Below are 19,244 nucleotides of genomic sequence, written 5' to 3'. Positions count from 1 at the left end.
TTTGCCAGAAGTCTCTACAGGATTTCTACCAACCTCCAGGTATTTAGCTGGTATTGTGCTACCTAGATTGATCCCGTTCTTCTTGACCACATTTCATAATTCATAGATGCTGGATATGTATTAAAATATGCCAAAGTGCCTATCTGCTGATTCATGGGATACCGTGACAACTAGACAAGTTGTGTCAATTCCTGCTTTTCTAGTTTCAGAGTTATTTGCTGCTTTATTCCCCCTCCCCAGTCAACTCCTAAAAATGTACAGTCCAATTATACATACTTGGAACAACTCCCTAATTAAGTAATGAGATCCTTAAAGAAAGGCACTTTTGTCATACTGCTATCACCTCTATTACTCATCTTGGTTTTTAAAAATCTTCTAGAAATTTTGAAATACGAAAAACACCATGGAGAAAAAGATAATGTCTTTCCATATATCCACCACCCTGATTTAGAAAATGTTAATATTTTGGGGCGTCTGGGTGGCTCAGTCAGCTGGGTGTCTGACTTCGGCTCAGGTCATGATCTTGCGGTTGATGGGTTCGAGCCCCGCATTGGGCTCTGTGCTGATGGCTCAGAGCCTGGAGCCTGCTTCACATTCTGTGTTTCCCTCTCTCTCTGCTCCTCTCCTGCTTGCACTCTGTCTCTCTCTGTCTCTCAAAAATGAATAAATGTCAAAAAAATTTTAAATAATTTAATATTGTGACATTTGTTAAATAAAATATCACAGAGTGTAAGCCTTCTTGTCACTTCTCATTACCTCCTACTCATTCATTCATTAATGCCGTCATTCATTACTTTCATTTTAAAAAGATTTATTGAGGGTGCCTGGGTGGCCCAGATGGTTGAGCATCTGACTCCAGCTCATAGGTCAGGTCATAGTCTCACGGTTTGTGAGTTCAAGTCCCACATTGGGCTTGCTGCTGTCAGTGTGGAGCCTGCTTTGGATCCTCTGTCCACCCCCCCCGCACCTCTTCCACTCTCACTCTCTCTCTCAAAAATAAACATTTTAAAAAATAAAATAAATAAAATAAAAAGATTTATTGAACAACTATATACTATGTTATAACACCATGGGATAAAAACAAATAAGATTGAGACCTACTTCCTTTCCTCAAGGTTCTCCCAATCTAGTAATGATATCCCCCAAATGGTTGATAGTCTATTTTTAGTAGGTGGGTGTGAACATATAAAAGGGGGATGGACTAAAGAAATGACAGCTTCTGCATTGAAAAATTGACAATATAAGACCATAGTGGAAACCAAAGAGTGAGATGGATAAAATTCCAATTGCATTAACATAGTGACCACTTTGCCTCTTGTTTCTGATAGAATTGTATGGTAAATGTCCTTTTAGCAAATGAAAAACCTGCCACCAAATAGTTATTTGACACTGGTCAATTTTTATTACAGTTTTTGGTGCCTAGTCCATACTGAGCATAGAGACAGTATTAAAAGCTCAAAAAAAAAAATCAATAGATAACTTTCAGGCCTAAAATTGTATAATTTTATACATTTTAAAAATTGTAATTGAGGAGAAAGAACTAAATACACTACACTGAAAAGCATAATACAAATTCTTCTTATTCATAATTGACAATAAGTTCTCTAAAATCAGGTAACTGTAAGGCTTGCCTATTAAATGAGTAGTGGAAACTTTTCACAAGGGAAACTACTCTTTCAAGCTTGAATTTCTTCATATTCTGCCATTCTGCTGGGTCTGGTTTGCCTGGGTCTGCAATCGGGAAGACTGCAAGCCTATGTAGTGTCTTGGTTCAAATTAGGAAGTACCCCTTCTGGGCTCAGACAGCCCTGCCAGCTAGTGCCTCTGTGTGAAAAACGAGGCTCCCTTTCCGCAGAGACAGCCCCAAACCAGCCCACACCAGCCCCACTCACCACCTTGGCCCAGCATGTTTGTGCACTGCACACTTTGTACAACCAGGTGCCTTGTTTCCAGTGCCAAAAGACATGGCTTTCAGCACACTACACCGAACACCTCCCAAGGCCGGGCACTTGGCCAGGCACTGGAAATAAAAGGGGGAGTAAGACAGAGTCTACCTTTGGTGTCTGGGAAGAGGGCCAAATAAACAGATCACCACAATAAGACCTAGTACAGTGATCAAGGAGAAACATAAACAGGATCACAAATGAAGGAACCACTCATTCTTCTTGGATGGGGCTGTGGTCAAGGAAAACTCAGAAAGGAAGAGGCTTCTGCATTGGGGTTCATAGAATGAGTAGACGCTCATGAGGTGGGAAAAGCGCATTAGGACACTGATGACAAGGATAAGATTGAGAGTCTCTTCCTGCACCCCTGCTTTCTCAGGAAAGCACAGGGCTGCAGCTTTATCACTTTGACCTAGATTTTGGGTCCCACCATTTTTGTTGGGTTTGTCTATGTCTCTTTTTGTCACTGAAGTGATCCAGACAAGCTTAGCAGTGAGGCTTGTATAAACAGTGTAAAAAACAGTGTTCATTTGCCAGGACTGTCCCTCCACATAGTTCTCTTGGGAGTCTGAAGAGGCAGGAGGTGGCTGGTCAAAGGCCAGGGATTTGGGAACATGGCCAAATGGCCTCCTTGAAGATATAGCACACAAGGACATTCCAGGAAGAGGGAGCAGTATAATACCATAGTATTTTGTTTGCCAGATGGAAATATCCCAGTGACAAACATATTTAATTTGGCTGCAGGTGTGACCCATGATTATGCAATAGAATTGTGGATCAGCTAGAATGTAATTTTTCAAAGACCTAGACTGCTTATTTCCCTAGAAGGATCAGTTACTTTTGCCCAGAAAAGCTGTTCTAAGCCCACAGACTACATTTCTAACTCTAATGAACCTTTCCCCCTGTTGGCCTGTGCTACTGGTTGCTAGAAGAATCAGGAGGAAGCATGTGTAGAGCATAGCTCCACAGAAGCCACTGTGACTCTCAGAAAAACAACTAGGTGTGTGTCCTTCTGGCAGGAAGTTAGAGAGGGCTTCTCTGGGTCATTAAAGGAGAGTGGTCATATGCAGTCATCAGACTGATTGTATAGGGTGGGGGCAGCAGAGGCCATCACCTTTATTTCTTCCCCTATGGTAGGGACTCTGATGTTGCTGTGATGTACTAAAATGACAGTGTCCCCTGAACCTGTTTGTGGAGTTCAAGGAGGACTAGAAGCTTCACTGAGCACTGTTCTGCACAATAAGGATATCAACAACAAACCTGCTGACTGTGTTTTTACTGATTAGTTCCAAACTAGCTATTCCAGGCCACACACTCATAAACTAGGTTCTCCTTTGATGACCCCTGTGTTGAAATAAAAGGAGGTGGTGAGTTTTGCAGCACCAGCCCTCAGGAACTGCCTGAGAGCCCTCATTGCAACAATCTGATAACAGCAGAGAGCACTGAGAAATACCTCCCCGCCCATGTTTTCGATCCTCCAGTGCTCCAAACATTCTTTCTGAGGCTCTCACTGACTAGGGAATGGAACACCTTAGCCCATACTAGTACCTAGGTAAGAGTCATCAATGAGAACAAGAGACAAACTCAAAAACACTTTGTAAACAAAAGAACATTCCTACAAAGTAGGCAAGCACATTAAAATATGGCATGTTAAAAAAAAATAATAACCAGACCAAGGATATGTTGGCCTGTATTTAAGGACCCTGCAAAAGGGGATCACATGTCAATGAATATCACTGAGAAAGTATCATAAAGACTTCACATTCTTCAGCTTAGGAATGTGAAAAAGATAACCCCATTCCAACAGTTGCATATGCCAAAACTACAGGAACCATCATTTATTTCTCTTCTCTCCACTACTTTTCCCCATCAGTCTGTCAGCAAGTCAATCTCCAAATTATATATTGATCTGTCCACTTCTTTTTATGTCCTCTACCATCATCTCAGTCCAAGCCACAATAATCTCTTGCCCAGACAACCTCAATATCCCACCTACTGGTTTTTCTATACTCACTTTGGCTCCCCTCCACCTCTGATTTCAGTACGGGAACGTCTTTCTGAGCATAAACTAATGGAAGAAATTAAGAAAGTAAGAATTATATATATTTGACAACAAAGAAAGCTTAAAATCTTGAATGTTAAAAAACATCACCACACAAAGCCCTTAGCAGAAGTGAGAGGGTTGGGGCAAAGAAAAAATTTACTTTTTACTATATTATCACTTATTACTATACTTACTATATTATTTCTGTATTATTTAATTCATTCAGTGAGTATGTATTTTAAAACTTCTTTTTTTTTAATGTTTATTCATTTTGAGAGAGAGAGAGAGACAGTGTGAGCAGGGAAGGGGCAGGGAGAGAGGGAGACAGAATCTGAAGTAGGCTCCAGGCTCTGAGCTGTCAGCACAGAGTCCAACGTGGGGCTCAAACCCATGAATGGCGAGATCATGACCTGAGCAGAAGCTGGACGCTCAACCGACTGAGCAACCCAGACGCCCCTCAGTGAGTATGTGTTTTAAAATAAAAAAAAAAAAATTGACACAAAAAACCATATTATAAATAACAAAAAATAAACAAAGTGTTAAAGTAGTTGACACAAATATAAGACTTAATAGATTTGAGAGCCTTAATATATAAAAGCTCATACAGATCAAAAAGAAAAACATTAAGACCATCAGCATTAAAATGGGTAAGGAAAAAAAATTATACTTTGAAATAAACTACTAGGTTTTTAACAAAAAAAAAACAATGAGTAAGGATGTTGACAATAAATCACTAGAAATCAAATACAAATACATAGTAAACAAAAAATGTCCTATTTCACTGATGATTAAATAAATGAAAAATAAAAGTGAGATATCACTTTTGACATGTTAACATAGGAAGACTGTTAAAAAATTTAATAAATCTGGGGCACCTGGGTGACTCAGTTGGTTGAGCGTCCGACTTCAACTCAGATCACGATCTCATGGTTCATGAGTTCAAGTTCTGCATCTGGCTCAAGTGCTGTCAGTGCAGACCCCACTTGGGATCCTCTGTCCCCACTCTCCCCTGTGCCCCTCCCCTGTCTCTCTCTCTCAAAAATAAATAAAAATAAATAAATTAAATAAAATAAAGTTCACAGCTCTGTCTTAAAGTTCTTAAAAAGAATTAATAAATCTATCACTTTCATCCACATTTTGTGGGAAGACATAATTTCTTTGGTAAGAATTGTGACAATGTCAGACGTCTCAAAAGTTCACAGCCTTTGACTAGTGATTTTACTTCTAGGAATTTATCACAAGGTAATAATCACAGATATGGACAGAGATTCAACTACAGTGGTTCATCTAAGAATTATTTATAAAATCAAAAATTGGGGAAAACATAAGGATCAAATAACAAGAGCACAGTTAAGTCAATGGTGTTATCAGTAAGATAAGTAATAACATTGTCATCAAAAATGTTTATGAAGGCTCAATATAATAAAAATACCTATTTTTGTAAGTTAGATATAAATTTAACATAATTAAAAAAATAACTTCAGAATTTTTTTAATAGAAAAACTGATCTTAAAGTTCAAATGGAAAAATAAATAAGAATGGCCAGGAAAATACTGGCAAGGGAAAAAAAAGCAATGAGAAAGAACCAGTATTACCAGATATATATGAAAACATATTTTAAACTTGCAATAGGTAAGAGAGTACAGTGCTAGAATACTAATAGACAAATGGAACAGTATACACAGAAAACACATACATTAGTTCATTCCATGAAAGAGGAAGCATCTCAAGTCAAAGGGGGAAAAGGTGGACTGATGAATAAATGATGAACTAGATAGAAAGAAAAAAGTTGGATCCATGCTTTGCAACATTTATTTCCTCCAAAACAAACAAAAAGCCAAGAAAGAAAAAAACTAAAAGTTAAAAGTATAGAAGTACTAGAAGAAAACAAACAATAATTTAAAAAAATTTAATGGGAAGGTCTTTATAATGATGATTCAAAATCCAGAAGCATTGAAAGTAAATATTGATAAAGTCTGACTAAATAAAAATATATTACAAAATTTCTACATGGGAAGATTTTACAAGAAAAGTCAAAGCCACAACAAACTGGGAAAAAAAGTTGTGATCTATGTCCCAGACATAGGACTAATCTCCCTCATGTACACAGAGCTCCTACAAAGCAATACAGAAGGCCTGTAGCCTATAGAAAAGTGAGCAAAGCTCATGAAAAGACAGTCTACAGGAAATGATATAAGAATAATTCTAAAACTATGAAAAAATGCTTGTCTCCCCTTTGAATAATAGAAATGTAAATTAAAATTATACTGAAATACTACTTTTTAACTTATCCAATTGGCAAAAATGTCAAAACTTTCGAGAGAACTGGGTTCTCTCACATCTAGTAGGAGTGCAAAATGCCATAAACCTTATCAAGGGAACTTAGCAGCATCTATCAAAAACACAATTTTGACCCAGAAATTGTACTTCTGGGAATTTATTTATGCATTAGCATACAAAAGTAATGTACAAAGCTAATAATTTCAGTGCCAGTTGTCACAGGAAATGAATAGAAAAAAAACAAGTGTCTCCCACTAGAAGACCGGTTAAATTAACCAGTATGTACCTATAAAAAATTGGTGAAACTCACTATGACCTTCTATGGAAATACCTATAAGAGAAATTATGCTAATGTCATAATGTGAACAATATACTATCTTTTATATGAAAAGGTGGGGAGACAGTAGAATCTATGTTCATATTTGTATATATGTATGTAAATAAAGGAAATGACACTGTATTAGTATTCATGGCCATATAATGAATTATCCTAAACCTTAATGGGCTAAAGCAACTGATATTTAATACCTCAGGGTTTCTGAGGGCCAAGGATCAGGAAGCCGCTTTGCCGGGTGGCTCTGGGGAGCTGTGGCACAGGGTCTCTCATGCAGTTGCAGTGAAGTTGTCAGGGTTGCAGTTCATCCGAAGGGGCTGGAACATCCACTTTTAATTTTCTTTTTTTAATGTTTAATTTTTGAGAGAGAGAGAGAGACAGCGCGCATGAGTGGGGGAGGGGCAGAGAGAGAGACACACACACACAGAATCTGAAGCAGGTTACAGGCTCCAGGCTCCACACTGTCAGCACAGAACCCGTCACTGGGCTTGAACTCACAAACTCCGAGATCATGCCCTGAGCCAAAGTCGGACGCTTAACCTAGTGAGCCAGCCAGGTGCCCCAAAACTAAACAGATGCTTCAATACAGAGAACAAACTGGTGGTTGCCAGAGGAGAGGTTGGTGGGGGTAATGGGTGAAATATATAAAGGGGATTAAGAGGTACAAACTTCTGTATAAAATAAATGAATATAGAGATGAAAAGTACAGCACAGGAAATATAATCAGTAATATTGTAATAACGTTGTATGGTGACAGATGACGACTATACTTACCGTGCTGGGCACTGAGTAATGTACAGAGTTGTTGAATCACTATATTGTAGAACTGAACTAATATAACACTGTATGTTAACTGTGCTTAAAAACAAAAACAAAACCCAACCAGCTCAGCTTCAAGGGGGTGGGGAATAGACCACCTCTGATGAGAGTAGCTGCAAAAAATCTGTGGCCATATTTAACACAGGAATATATTACTTATTCCAAAAGAATAAAAATGTTTATAAGTAAATCTTAATGATATGGGAAAATTCATGTTATACTGTGATAAGCAGAGAGCAAAACTGTATACAACTTATGATTTATATCTCTACCACCATTGTCTCCTGGCTTCCCTGCTGCTTCCCTGACTACTCTATTTTTAGTATTTTTTCCTGTCTCCACTAGAGATAATGGCTCAACTCAAAATGCTTAAATAGTAAGGAATATGGATTCTTTCACATAACAGAAAGTTAGGAGGAAGGCAGCTCCAATGGCCGAAAATGCATCTACTGCTAATGTCAGCAGGGCTCCAGGGCCAGGTCAGCATTTCAGCTAGATGCTCCACGCTAGTTTCCCTCATGGCTGCATGATGGCTGCTTCAGTCACGAGCATCACATTCAAAACTGACAACATCCAGAGGAAGAAGAGGTATGTGTCTTCCTTGTGTCTCTCTGACCCCTCATCTCTTCATTTTGAAAAATTTTAAATGTACAGAAAAGTTGGGAGTGGTACAATGGCGACCCATATACACTCTACCTAGATTCAACAACTGATGACATTTGCCACACGGCACAATTGCTTAACCTCCCACCTTCACTCTTTTTCCTGTATCATTTGACAGTAAGTTGCAGACATCATGACACTGTACACCTACATGATTCAGCCTGTATTTCCTAAGAATATATATGTCTCCTAAAGATCCACAACAACAGCATACTTAAGACAAATTAACAGTAACTCCCTAATGTCACTTAATATACAGTCTATGTTCAAATTTCCTCATTAGTCCCTAAAATGTATTTTATAGCTTATCTTTTTCAAACCAGAATCCAATCAAGTTGCATACACTGCATTTGGTTTTATATTTCTTTGGTCTTTTTTTTTTTTTAAGTTTATTTATTTTTGAGAGAGAAGAGAGAGAGACAGAGTGCAAGCAGGTGAGGGGCAGAGAGAGGGGGAGACACAGAATCTGAAGCAGGCTCCAGGCTCTGAGCTGTCAGCACAGAGTTCGATGCGGGGCTCGAACCCACGAACAGTGAAATCATGGCCTGAGCTGAAGTCGGACACTTAACTGACTGAGCTGCCCAGGTGCCGTGATATTTCTTTGGTCTTTTTAAATTTAGAACATTCCCCCAATTCATTTCTCATGACATTGTGTTTTTCTTTTGAATTATTCTGATATATTTCCTCATGATGCCATTTATCTTGTTCCTCTTATCTTTATATTTCTTGTGAACTTCAAAATTATATGTAGAAGCTTAATTAGATTTCTGTTAAACCTTTTTGGCAATAATATTTCATAAGTGAAATTGTATATTGTACCTTTATTACTGAGGCAAATTTCTCAGAAGCCCCACAGTAGACTTTTTCTTAAGTGTCATTGACCAGAGCAGGGAAACATGCACTGGCCTGGACCAATCACTGGTGATGGGAGTGGAAATACCATGCTTAGGTTCTTTTGTAAGATGTACGTCTGTGGGCTGAGGATGGTACCTGGCTCTTCTAAGGGAGGAAGGGGAATACATGTACAAAAAGGGTTCTGCCAGGTGGAGGAAGCAGGAAGCATCCTTTCTCTGACGCCTTCTGTGCATCAGCAAGTTCCGCTGGTGCTACCTTCACCACGTGATATTCACCCACTTTTCTCCATCTCCACTGCCACACCTGTCCACATCCCCAACAACACTGGCCCAGGCTCCAAGCAGAAGCTCCTAACCAGTCCTCCTGCTTCCAGTCTATTCTCCAAATACGCACCAGAGCTGTCTTCTAAAATCGGAGTTTTTGGATTAGGCCAAACCCCTGCTTTAATCCCTCCAGGGCCTTCCTCGTGCACTTAAAATCCTCAATTCTCAACTTGGCCTACAAAAGATCACAGCACCAAGGTTCCTGCTTACCTCTCCATTTTCACGTGGTCCACCCTCCTGCACATTCGGTAAATGCCAGCTACAAGGCTTTCACTCTTTGAACGCGCCGGACCCTTTACTGATTCGGGGCTTGTGCACATGCAGTTTTCTTTTGTGGAACACTACCCCCACCTCCATGCACACACACACTCTTCTCCTGGTAGCAGAATGCAGTACTTGTTATGGGCTCGAATTGTGTTTCCCCCAAATTCATATGTTGAAGTCCTAACGAACCTCCAGTACCTCAGAATGTAACTGTTATTTAGAGATAAAGTTTTCAAAGACACAATTAAAGTAAAATAAGGTCATTAGGGTGGGCCCTAATCCAATGATTAGTGTCCTTATAAAAGATAATATGAGGACACAGATATAGACGAAAGAGCATGTGAAAACACAGGGTGAAAGTGACCATCTACAAGTCAAGGAGAGAAGCCTCAGAAGAAATCAACCCTGCTGATACTTTGATCTTGGACATCTAGCCTCTAGAATTGTAAGAAAATAAACTTCTGTTGTTTAAGCCACCTGGTCTATGGTACTTAATTACAGCTGCCCTAGCAAACTAACACAGCAGGTAAGCAGGTAGACTGGAGCAACCTTCCCAGATGTAAATCCTGACTCTGCCAAATACTAGCTGTGTAATTTTGGGCAACTTACTTAACATTTTCATGTTTTGGTTTCCTTTTCCATAAAATGGGGATGACAACAATAGCACCAACACAGTGGCAGCCATCCAGTCTTCCCTAGACTGAGGGGTTTCCCGGGATACAGGACTTTCAGGGCTAAAACCTGAACAGTCCCCCTGAACTGAGCATGGTTGTTGTAAGACAGAATTAATATGGGCAGCACACTAGAAGAATGCCCAGCACGTGGTAAGCACTCAATAAGTAATAGGTTTGGCACTATTATTATTATTATTTATCATATTTCAGATCTCTGTTTAACTGCACTTTCTCAGAGATACTTTTCCTGACTCCATAATCTGGATTAGGACTCGCTATTAAATTTTTTCATAGTATAAAGTTCATTTTTTTTTGTTAGTGGTACCCCAATATCCATTCTCCTCATTTTCAGTAATAATAGGACCCGTGATTTCTAACTGGGCACATGGCTGCCTGGAATAAAAACTACTTCCCAGCTTCCCTTGTAGAAAACTAAATTCTGACTAATGCAATATGAGCAGATGTGATACATGCAGATTCTGGCTTGTACCCTTAAAGCAGGAGATTCTTAACCCAAGGAAGTTGTGCACGGAATTCATGGAGTCGGTGAACTGGAATGGGAAAAAAATTACATCTGTGTTTTCATGAATGGCTAATGGAAATTTAGCATTTGCTTCAATTAGGAATACAGGCAACGAAGCATAAAAGTATTAGCAGTAACTATGATCTTGTCACCAAATGAAATCACAGATGTTTTCATATCACATAATAGTTTTGTAAAGATCTAATATATCATGTTCATCACCACTATGAAATTTGAAATTAGACTCACTGCAACTCTTATTAGTTAATGCTTAATGAAGCACATGCATTGCTATATGCCATGGCATAGAAATGACTTCTTTAAAAAAATTTTTTTTAACATTTATTTATTATTGAGAGACAGAGAGAGCGAGCAGGGGAGGGGTAGAGACAGGGGGGAGACACAGAATCTAAAGTAGGCTCCAGGCTCTGAGCTGTCAGCACAGAGCCCGACACGGGGCTCGAACTCACAATCTGTGAGATCATGACCTGAGCCAAAGTCAGTCACCTAACCAACTGAGCCACCCGGGCGCCCCAGAAATGACTTCTTATTTATTTAATTTATTTAATTTGAGAGAGAGACAGCAAACGCTCCCTCTCAGAGGGAGAGGGAAAGAGAGAGAATCTTAGGCAGGTTCCACACTCAGCACAGGGCCTGACATGGGGTTCGATCCCACAACCTGAGCTGAAATCAAGAGTCAGATGCTCAACCAACTGAGCCACCCCCCCCCACCCCCCCCCCCCCCCGCCAAACCAAATGACTACTCTCTTTTTTTTTTTTTTTAATTTTTTTTTTTCAACGTTTATTTATTTTTGGGACAGAGAGAGACAGAGCATGAACGGGGGAGGGGCAGAGAGAGAGGGAGACACAGAATTGGAAACAGGCTCCAGGCTCTGAGCCATCAGCCCAGAGCCTGACGCGGGGCTGGAACTCACAGACCGCGAGATCGTGACCTGGCTGAAGTCGGACGCTTAACCGACTGCGCCACCCAGGCGCCCCCCAAATGACTACTCTCTTAAAGAGAAGGGCATCTTGCCCCTTCTGCTTTCACTCTTGCTGCTGGCTGCCATGTGGAACTAGCAGTGGGCCATCCTGGACGTACAGGTGAAGGCTCCACTCCTCAGATGGTAGAATGAGCAGACTGCAAGAGCCTGGGGCTCAGCGATCTTGGAATCTCCAGGCAACCTGAGACTGCTTGCACCCAAACTGTCAGAGGTCTCAATGTCTACTTTGTCTGCAGCACTGTTATTTTGTGTCTTAATTTGAGCAGCTGAACTCATAACCTCATTAACACAATAGCAGTTATCACATTTTGTAATTATATATTTATTTGTGATGACTTTTTGTGTAACTGTCTTTACTACTAAAGAATAAAGCTCGGGGCGCCTGGGTGGCTCAGTCGGTTGGGCGTCCGACTTCGGCTCAGGTCATGATCTCGCGGTCCGTGAGTTCGAGCCCCGCGTCGGGCTCTGTGCTGACAGCTCAGAGCCTGGAGCCTGTTTCAGATTCTGTGTCTCCCTCTCTCTCTGACCCTCCCCCGTTCATGCTCTGTCTCTCTCTGTCTCAAAAATAAATAAATGTTAAAAAAAAAAATTAAAAAAAAAAAAGAATAAAGCTCTTTGAGGACATGGAACATGTCTATTTGCTTACCCTAGAATCCTGGTTCCTGGTACGGTGTAGGAACGTAATAGACTTTCAATAAATGCTTTAGAATGAATGAAATAATAGCATAATAAATGTTTATGACCATGTTTGGCTATTCAAATAATATTATAGAGGCAATATATAAAAACAAGCAAAAAGCCTATTAACAGAGAAAAGGTTAGATCTAATACCAAAATGTAAACAGTAACTGTTTGAATTATTGGTTTTAGCATGATTTTACTCCCTACATTTGCCTATATTTTCCATATTTCCTTTAATCATATATATGTATAGCATTAAAGAATATGTGTTATGTATAATTAAAGAATATAAAGTATATACATATATATAATTAAAAGAAGTCTAAAACATATAGGCAAATGTGTGTATGTATGTATGTATGTATATATATAATATAGTATATATATATACTATATATATATATATATATATATATATATAATGAAAAACATGTAACAAAACAAAATGGACCAAGAAGTCAGTTGATCCCTGAGGGCCTTGGAGAAGGAGGAGAAAGTGTGTGGAGTATTTTTATCCTGGGAGATTTAACCAGCTGTGGTCTGGTGTAGACCTTACCAGACCATTTAGATGCTCAAGGTGTCATGTAAAAGCCAAAATACCAGACTGACTTTTAACAGAAGGAATGAAACTCACTTCTTGGCAGAGGCCATGAAAAAAATGAGAGGGGGAGAAATATTATGGGGCAATAAGGCATAGCTCTTTAAAAATATAGCAATCAACCACAGGACAATCTTTATTGAGCTAAAGCTTGGAAAGAAATGTTATTATATTTCATCCATAATTACACAGATGGAACATCTCACCATGGAGAGTCATATATTCAGAAAGGATATAGTGAGCAACTGTCACAGCTAAAGGCCAAGTTAACAAATTGTGCCTCTGTGGTTATTTACTTATAAAAGTCAATTTTGGAGTTAAGCACTGAGCTTTTGCCTTGATTGCAACCTTGACTGAATGAAAGTGTATGCCTATTTCAAATATATTCGTTTTGATATCAAGTAATTAGACTAAGGAAATATTTTATGTGCTCATAACTCTAAAAAATTAATTTCAATGGGCACCTGGGTGGCTCAGTTGGTTGAGCGTCTGACTCTTGGTTTTGGCTTAGGTCATGATCTCATGGGTTTGTGGGTTTGAACCCTCCGTTGGGCTCTGCTCTGATAGCGCAGAGCCTGCTTGAGATTTTCTGTCTCCCTCTCTCTCTGCCCCTCCCCTGCTTGCTCTCTCTCTCTCTCTCTCTCTCAAAAGAAATAAACTTAAAAAAAACATTAATTTCAAGATTAGCAAATAATAGATGTTCTTATAAATGTTAGTTGGTGACAGTGTGTTATCCACAGCATAATTTTAAAAGTCCTTAATTTTTCCTCTACTTCCATTAATTGGAATTCTGCCTTAAAGTTTATGTATCTATAGGCTCATAACACTTTTAGTATGCATGACTTTGATTTGCATTAATTTGTGATTACTAGAAATGGTATTTTTCAATACAGATTGATTGGCCTGGAGGTGAGAAAACTAAATATGTCCATCAGACAGATATGAAACTGGGTAATGGAAATAAAATAGAAGATAAGTTAATAATAGCTAATGGTAGCTGTTAAAGAATAGTTTTTAACAAAACTGTAGAAACATGACTCTCATATAGCTATAAAATGAAGACATGTCAAAAATTTCATTTAAAGAGTGCCTGGCTGGCTCAGTCAGTAGAGCATGTGACTCTTGATCTTGGGGTTGTAAGTTTGAGCCCTGTGTTGGGTGTAGAGATTACTTAACAAATAAAATATTAAAAAAAATTTTCATTTAACTCATTAGTGTGGGAACCAGTAAGACGTTGCAATCAATTCAAAGAAATAATCAAAGTACCAGACTATATGGGCAGTCAGGAATGCTTAAGTAAATCTGCTTAACACATACGAAACTGGTCAATATCCATAGAATAATAATCAACTGAAACTCCTACGAACATAATTTGTATGTTTATGGACAAGAATAATGTGCACTGTTGTCAATATTCTGTAACTTAGAGAAATGTAAAATAGCTCAAAGATGATGAAAGGCACCAAGAACTCTTAGACTCAAATAACCTGAACAATGTCTAGCTTACCACTGAGACACAATCGTTTTGCTCCTTTTAAACTCTTTTGTTTTTTAATTTTTAAATTATATTTTAGAGAGAGAATGTGTGGGAGCTGGGGAAAGGGGCAGAGGGAGAGAGAATCCCAAGCAGGCTCCAAGCTCAGCATGGAGTCTGATGCAGGGTTCGATCCCACGACCCTGGGATCATGACCTGAGCTGAAATCAAGAATTGGCCACTCAACCAGCTGAGTCACCCAGGTGCCCCTTAAAAGTCTTTCTTAATGTTTTCCGTACATAGCTGACTTGTGTTGAGTGCTGTTTACGGGCGAGACACTGCCTAGGTGCCTTAAATACATCAGCTCATTTAATTTGTACAAGAACCTTATGAAGTAGGTTTTATTATTATTTCCATTTCCTAGGGCAAGTATCTGAGGCACAAGAAAAGGTAAATCTGTCACCAAAGGTCACAGAGATAGTAGGAAGTGGGACCAGGATCTGAATCCAGGTTTTGTATCAGCTACAAAACCAAGTATGTGAGTATGTAAAGGAAAAGAAATTGATGGACCTGATCAGTCACACTACATTAGATATAGAAGAGGGAAGACAGAAGGATGACTCCACAGTACTTCCTGGTTGTGAGAAGGGAATTACTGTCCAGTTAAATAAAGAGACTAAAAAGGGGAGTTAGTGGACTTTGAAGTCATGGCAAGATGTCCAGATGGAAAATTCCAGCTGGGCAAGAGATCAGAACTAGAAATGTAGATGCATGATTTTTTTTTCTTTTACATATCAGGCTTAAATTGCGGTATCAAAAACACTAATAGTGTGTGTCTGTCAGAGCTAAAGAGCGAGAAGAGAACATTATGAAGGAGGGACTGAGGTCCTGTATAGGCTGCAGAGGCAGTCTTGGCAGTAAAACCAAAGCAGGGTTAATTGGAGAGAGCTGGTAGGACCATGCAACAGGGTACACTCCTTTGGTTTTAAGGAGAAACATTAAACTGGAGTCACAAATGCAAATAGTCAGGGTTGAGGCTGAAAAGTAAATAGAGGGCATATATCATGGAAGGGCTTTATCCAATGAGTAGTAAAGGCTGTCAAGCAAGCAAGGATCATGATCGGATGTACACTTTTTTTTTTATGTTATGTTTATTTATTTTTGAGAGAGCGAGATAGAGTGAGAGCAGGGGAGGGGCAGAGAGAGGGAGACAAAAATCCGAAGCAGGCTCCAGGCTCTTAGCTGTCAGCACAGAGCCCAACGTTGGGGCTCGAACTCAGGACGGTGAGATCATGATCTAAGCCGAAGTCGGACGCTCAACCGACAGAGTCACCCAGGCACCCCCGGATGTACACTTTAGAAAGAACCAGCCTGGCTACTGCATGAATAGACCGGGCAAATCTGGCAGGCAGGAGGTATCACTGGTATCCAGATGTAGGCGGAGATGGATGGCTTGGACCAGGTCAGGTCATGGCAACTAGACCCAGCTTTAATATTTGAGAGACTGCGGGTAAGAGTACCAAAGGAGGCTCACATACTATGTGAATACTGAAAAGTTATAAATTAAGCTAGTAAACTGTCAAATAAAATATTCTCTATCCTCCTACCTTGATAAATACATCTTCAGAAGGACCCGGAAGGAAGGAGGAGAGACAGCGTGGGGTCCGCCGATTTCGGCGGGGCTTTTCTGGAACCCACAAAGCAGAAGAGCGCGGCGGCGACGACCCAGATGCAGAGGAGCACAGCGACACCTGGCTCCCTTCCGAGCGGCGTCCCCAGGCCGTCAGCCCGCCGCTGAGAAGTGGGCGGGTGGACCTGAGGAGGCGTGGCGGGGTCGGAGGGCACGCGGCGTCGGTGTCATGGCGGCCTCCGTGCTGGGTTCCACCTGCGGCCCGCTGCGGCTCGGCGTTACCGGCCTGTGCCGCCGCCGGCCGCCCCGGGGCCTGTGGGCTCGTGCGCGGCGGCTCCCGGGGCTCGCGGGGTCCGGGCGGAGCGTGGCCGCGGCCAGCGGATCGGGCGCCTCGGGCACCGACCGCTATTGCTTGGAGCTGCTGCGGTGAGCGAGCCCGGCCTGCGCTGGCAGGTGGTCCGGGAGTGGCCCGGAGGGACCCGGGTGGGCGCGGCGGGACTCGGGGTTGGCCGGGGCGAGCCGGTTGGCGGGGACTGAGGCCACCGGAACTTTCGCGCAGGCCACGAAATCGTGGCAAAACTTCTCGTCTGTCACCTTGACTGAACCTTAATTTTTACCTAAACCTACTGCATGCACAGCTTTGTAAAAGTTTGACGGATGACTAGTAATTTTTACCTAAGTGAGTTCTTCTGTGTCAGGCACTATGCAAAGTGCAAGTAGTTTACTTAATCTTCTTTACAGATTGTGATGCACAAATGTAGACCTACCGTTTAGGGTTATGAGGATTAACGCATTTAGAACAGTGCTTGGCACAAAGCAAGGGCACAGTTAGTACAGTATAAGCCATTATTATCTTATTTAATGGATGAAGATACGAAGGTTTAGAGAGATAAGGGAATTTACCAGAGGTTGAGTAGAATAGTCTCATAAAGTTAGGGCCTAATGACAATTTTGTTCAGCCTTGATAACACCGGAAGGACTTGGCGCATGGCAGTCGCTGTTAATCATGCGCGGAATCATTAGAAGAATCAGGTCACCAGGTGACCTAGTGAGTCTGGGCAGGGGCCAGTTTTGGAATTATGCCTGACTGCAAAGATCAATGGCTTAGCCTCTGGTGCCCTTCTGCTGCCTTTGACTTATAACCTTGGTGAAAGGCTCAAAAAAGTACCTGGTCTGAAGAACTTCTGGGAAATGCTAGAATAATTAAGCTACCTTGGATTTGACTGGACTAGTAAATCCAAATTTTGTATATTCAATTTTAGCAAAATGTAGCATAACAACAGAATTCTCATGCATTTCAGCATTTTGTTTTGTTTTTAATCACTTTTTAAAATAATGTTTCTGCCCTATTTGTGGATTACTTACAGGGGAAACAAGATAACAATAGTGGAAATCAGAGCAATAAGCCAAAATTCCTAAAAAGTTACACACATTTTTGTATATTTTAAAGTATAATTTTTTGATAAGAAACACAAGTTATCAAAATGTATACCGCCCATATCCACTTACTTGTTCAGGGTAATTTTTGACACCAGGAGCGTCCTAACTTCTCTATCCAGAGGTGAATAATCACTCTTCCTAATTTCTTATGTATTACTATATAGAAGTAATAGTATCATCACTATGTTATAGTATATGTATACATAGTTATTATACTATTCTTTTAGTAATAGTTTATGGGTATCACATGACAGTTTTCTCAAATATGTATTCACAAATGGGCAGATACTTAGTCTGTCTATGTAGATATTTGGGTGGAATGGAGCCTTCTGACTAGTGATTTATTAAAAAGCCTGGATTTCACAGGCATACTTCATCTGCATTTATTAATCCTAGGTTCATCATTTGGGAAAGTTGCATTAAAATTCAGCTATTTGCTCTTTTGTAAATTTCTACTCCTACGTTATAGCCTGGTTATGAGGGTTAAATGCGATGACGTATGTAAAAATGCTGCACATAACAAATGCACAATAGTAGTTTCATTCAAAAACAAAATGAAACTTGAAAGGAAGACTGCACTTTCTGGCTTCAGATTGTCCATTAATCTTTGAAAAATTTGGCCTCTGAAATTATTCATGTGAGGTTGTTTTGGACATGTATCTTATGCAAGGCTTCCAAATATTGGAAAAGATACCAGGCCAGAAATTCGGGTTAGCCATCCAGAGCTCTGCTAGGAATCTAGGTTCCTGGGAATATCTCAAGCCTAATTTACATAGGCATCTTGGGGCTTGTTTCTGAGGAACCCCAAGGCTGCCTCAGGCTTTGGAATTAGTGCTATAAAGGGGTAAGGAGATGTTAGTGAGGATGTCTGACAGTGCACCTGTTTTCCATCCTCCCTCCACCTCATTGGAGAACCACTTTTTTGTGCTTCAGTGGTACAGGTCCATGGAAATAGCACAGCAGTCCTGACAGCAGATACGCTTATTTATCATATGTCTGTCTCTCCCTACCAGACTGAGGTCTATACCTATCTTCAGTGTCTAGACAGTGCTGGCGCATAGCGGGCCCTGAATAAATGTTGCAATTAGTGAATGAATGAAACGCCCTATTGCTGTATAAAGCCGTCATAGTGTGGCATTTCTATCTGAAAGAGTTCAATAATTAGACCTTGGTTGGCTACTTAAGATATCCTTGTATACTAGTAATCAGTATTTATAACACTGATCCTGAGTGATGAAAAAATGGTTAAGTAATCAGTATATCTTGCTCAATATAAAGAAGTTGGTAATATTGTTAGAAAAATTTCCAACCAGAATTAAACACACACACACACACACACACACACACACACAACACAGAACACAACAACTTTACAGAGAAACCCTTATTTGTGTAGAGTATCTTATTTCCCAAAGGTTGTTATCATACTAGTATATCTTCATTTTTCATTTCCCTGTAAGAAACCTGATGTACTTCACATATTGGTTATTTTTAGGAGATATCAAACAGGTAGGTTATCAAGCCTCATTTTGGAAATTAGGAAATAGATGTGGCGGATATCACTTCTGTCAGCTAATTGGATAGAAATTAAGATTGTAATCTTGATTGCTATTCAGTGTTTTCCCTCTGTTTCATATTAATTTCCGAGTGTTTTAAACACTTTTGACGTTCAGAGACTTTTAATATTAAAATTTA

At 40.1% G+C, this 19,244-nt stretch overlaps 2 protein-coding genes across 8 annotated transcripts in view; one reads left to right on the top strand and one right to left on the bottom strand.

The window, feature by feature from the left end:
• Positions 1 to 19,244, bottom strand: part of TP53INP1 (tumor protein p53 inducible nuclear protein 1) — a 156,957-nt gene that overhangs the window by 80,156 nt on the left and 57,557 nt on the right. For 3 of the 7 annotated variants that reach the window (XM_047088821.1, XM_047088830.1, XM_047088819.1), the window contains exons 3-4: positions 6,796 to 6,941; positions 3,958 to 4,011 (exon numbers count right to left, since the gene is read on the bottom strand). The exons of 3 other annotated variants lie outside the window; for them this stretch is intronic. The gene's annotated coding sequence lies outside the window, so the exon portion shown is untranslated. Of the gene's footprint in view, positions 1 to 3,957; positions 4,012 to 6,795; positions 6,942 to 16,086; positions 16,220 to 19,244 lie in introns of those variants that run through there. One more of the 7 variants, XM_047088822.1, reaches the window with a different exon arrangement.
• NDUFAF6 (NADH:ubiquinone oxidoreductase complex assembly factor 6) overlaps positions 16,339 to 19,244 on the top strand; it is a 31,885-nt gene continuing 28,979 nt past the window's right edge. Inside the window, exon 1 of the mRNA XM_047088834.1 lies at positions 16,339 to 16,535. Within this exon, the coding sequence (XP_046944790.1) occupies positions 16,339 to 16,535 (197 nt within the window). The remainder of the gene's footprint in view (positions 16,536 to 19,244) is intronic.

This window comes from Lynx rufus, unplaced genomic scaffold (genome assembly GCF_022079265.1).
Source record: "Lynx rufus isolate CCGP_SWC_20201006 ecotype Redwood Valley unplaced genomic scaffold, mLynRuf1.p SCAF_26, whole genome shotgun sequence".
NCBI lineage: Eukaryota > Metazoa > Chordata > Mammalia > Carnivora > Felidae > Lynx > Lynx rufus.
The sequence above is the reverse complement of the archived record's forward strand: the minus strand, read 5'-3'. Positions and strand labels throughout refer to the sequence as shown.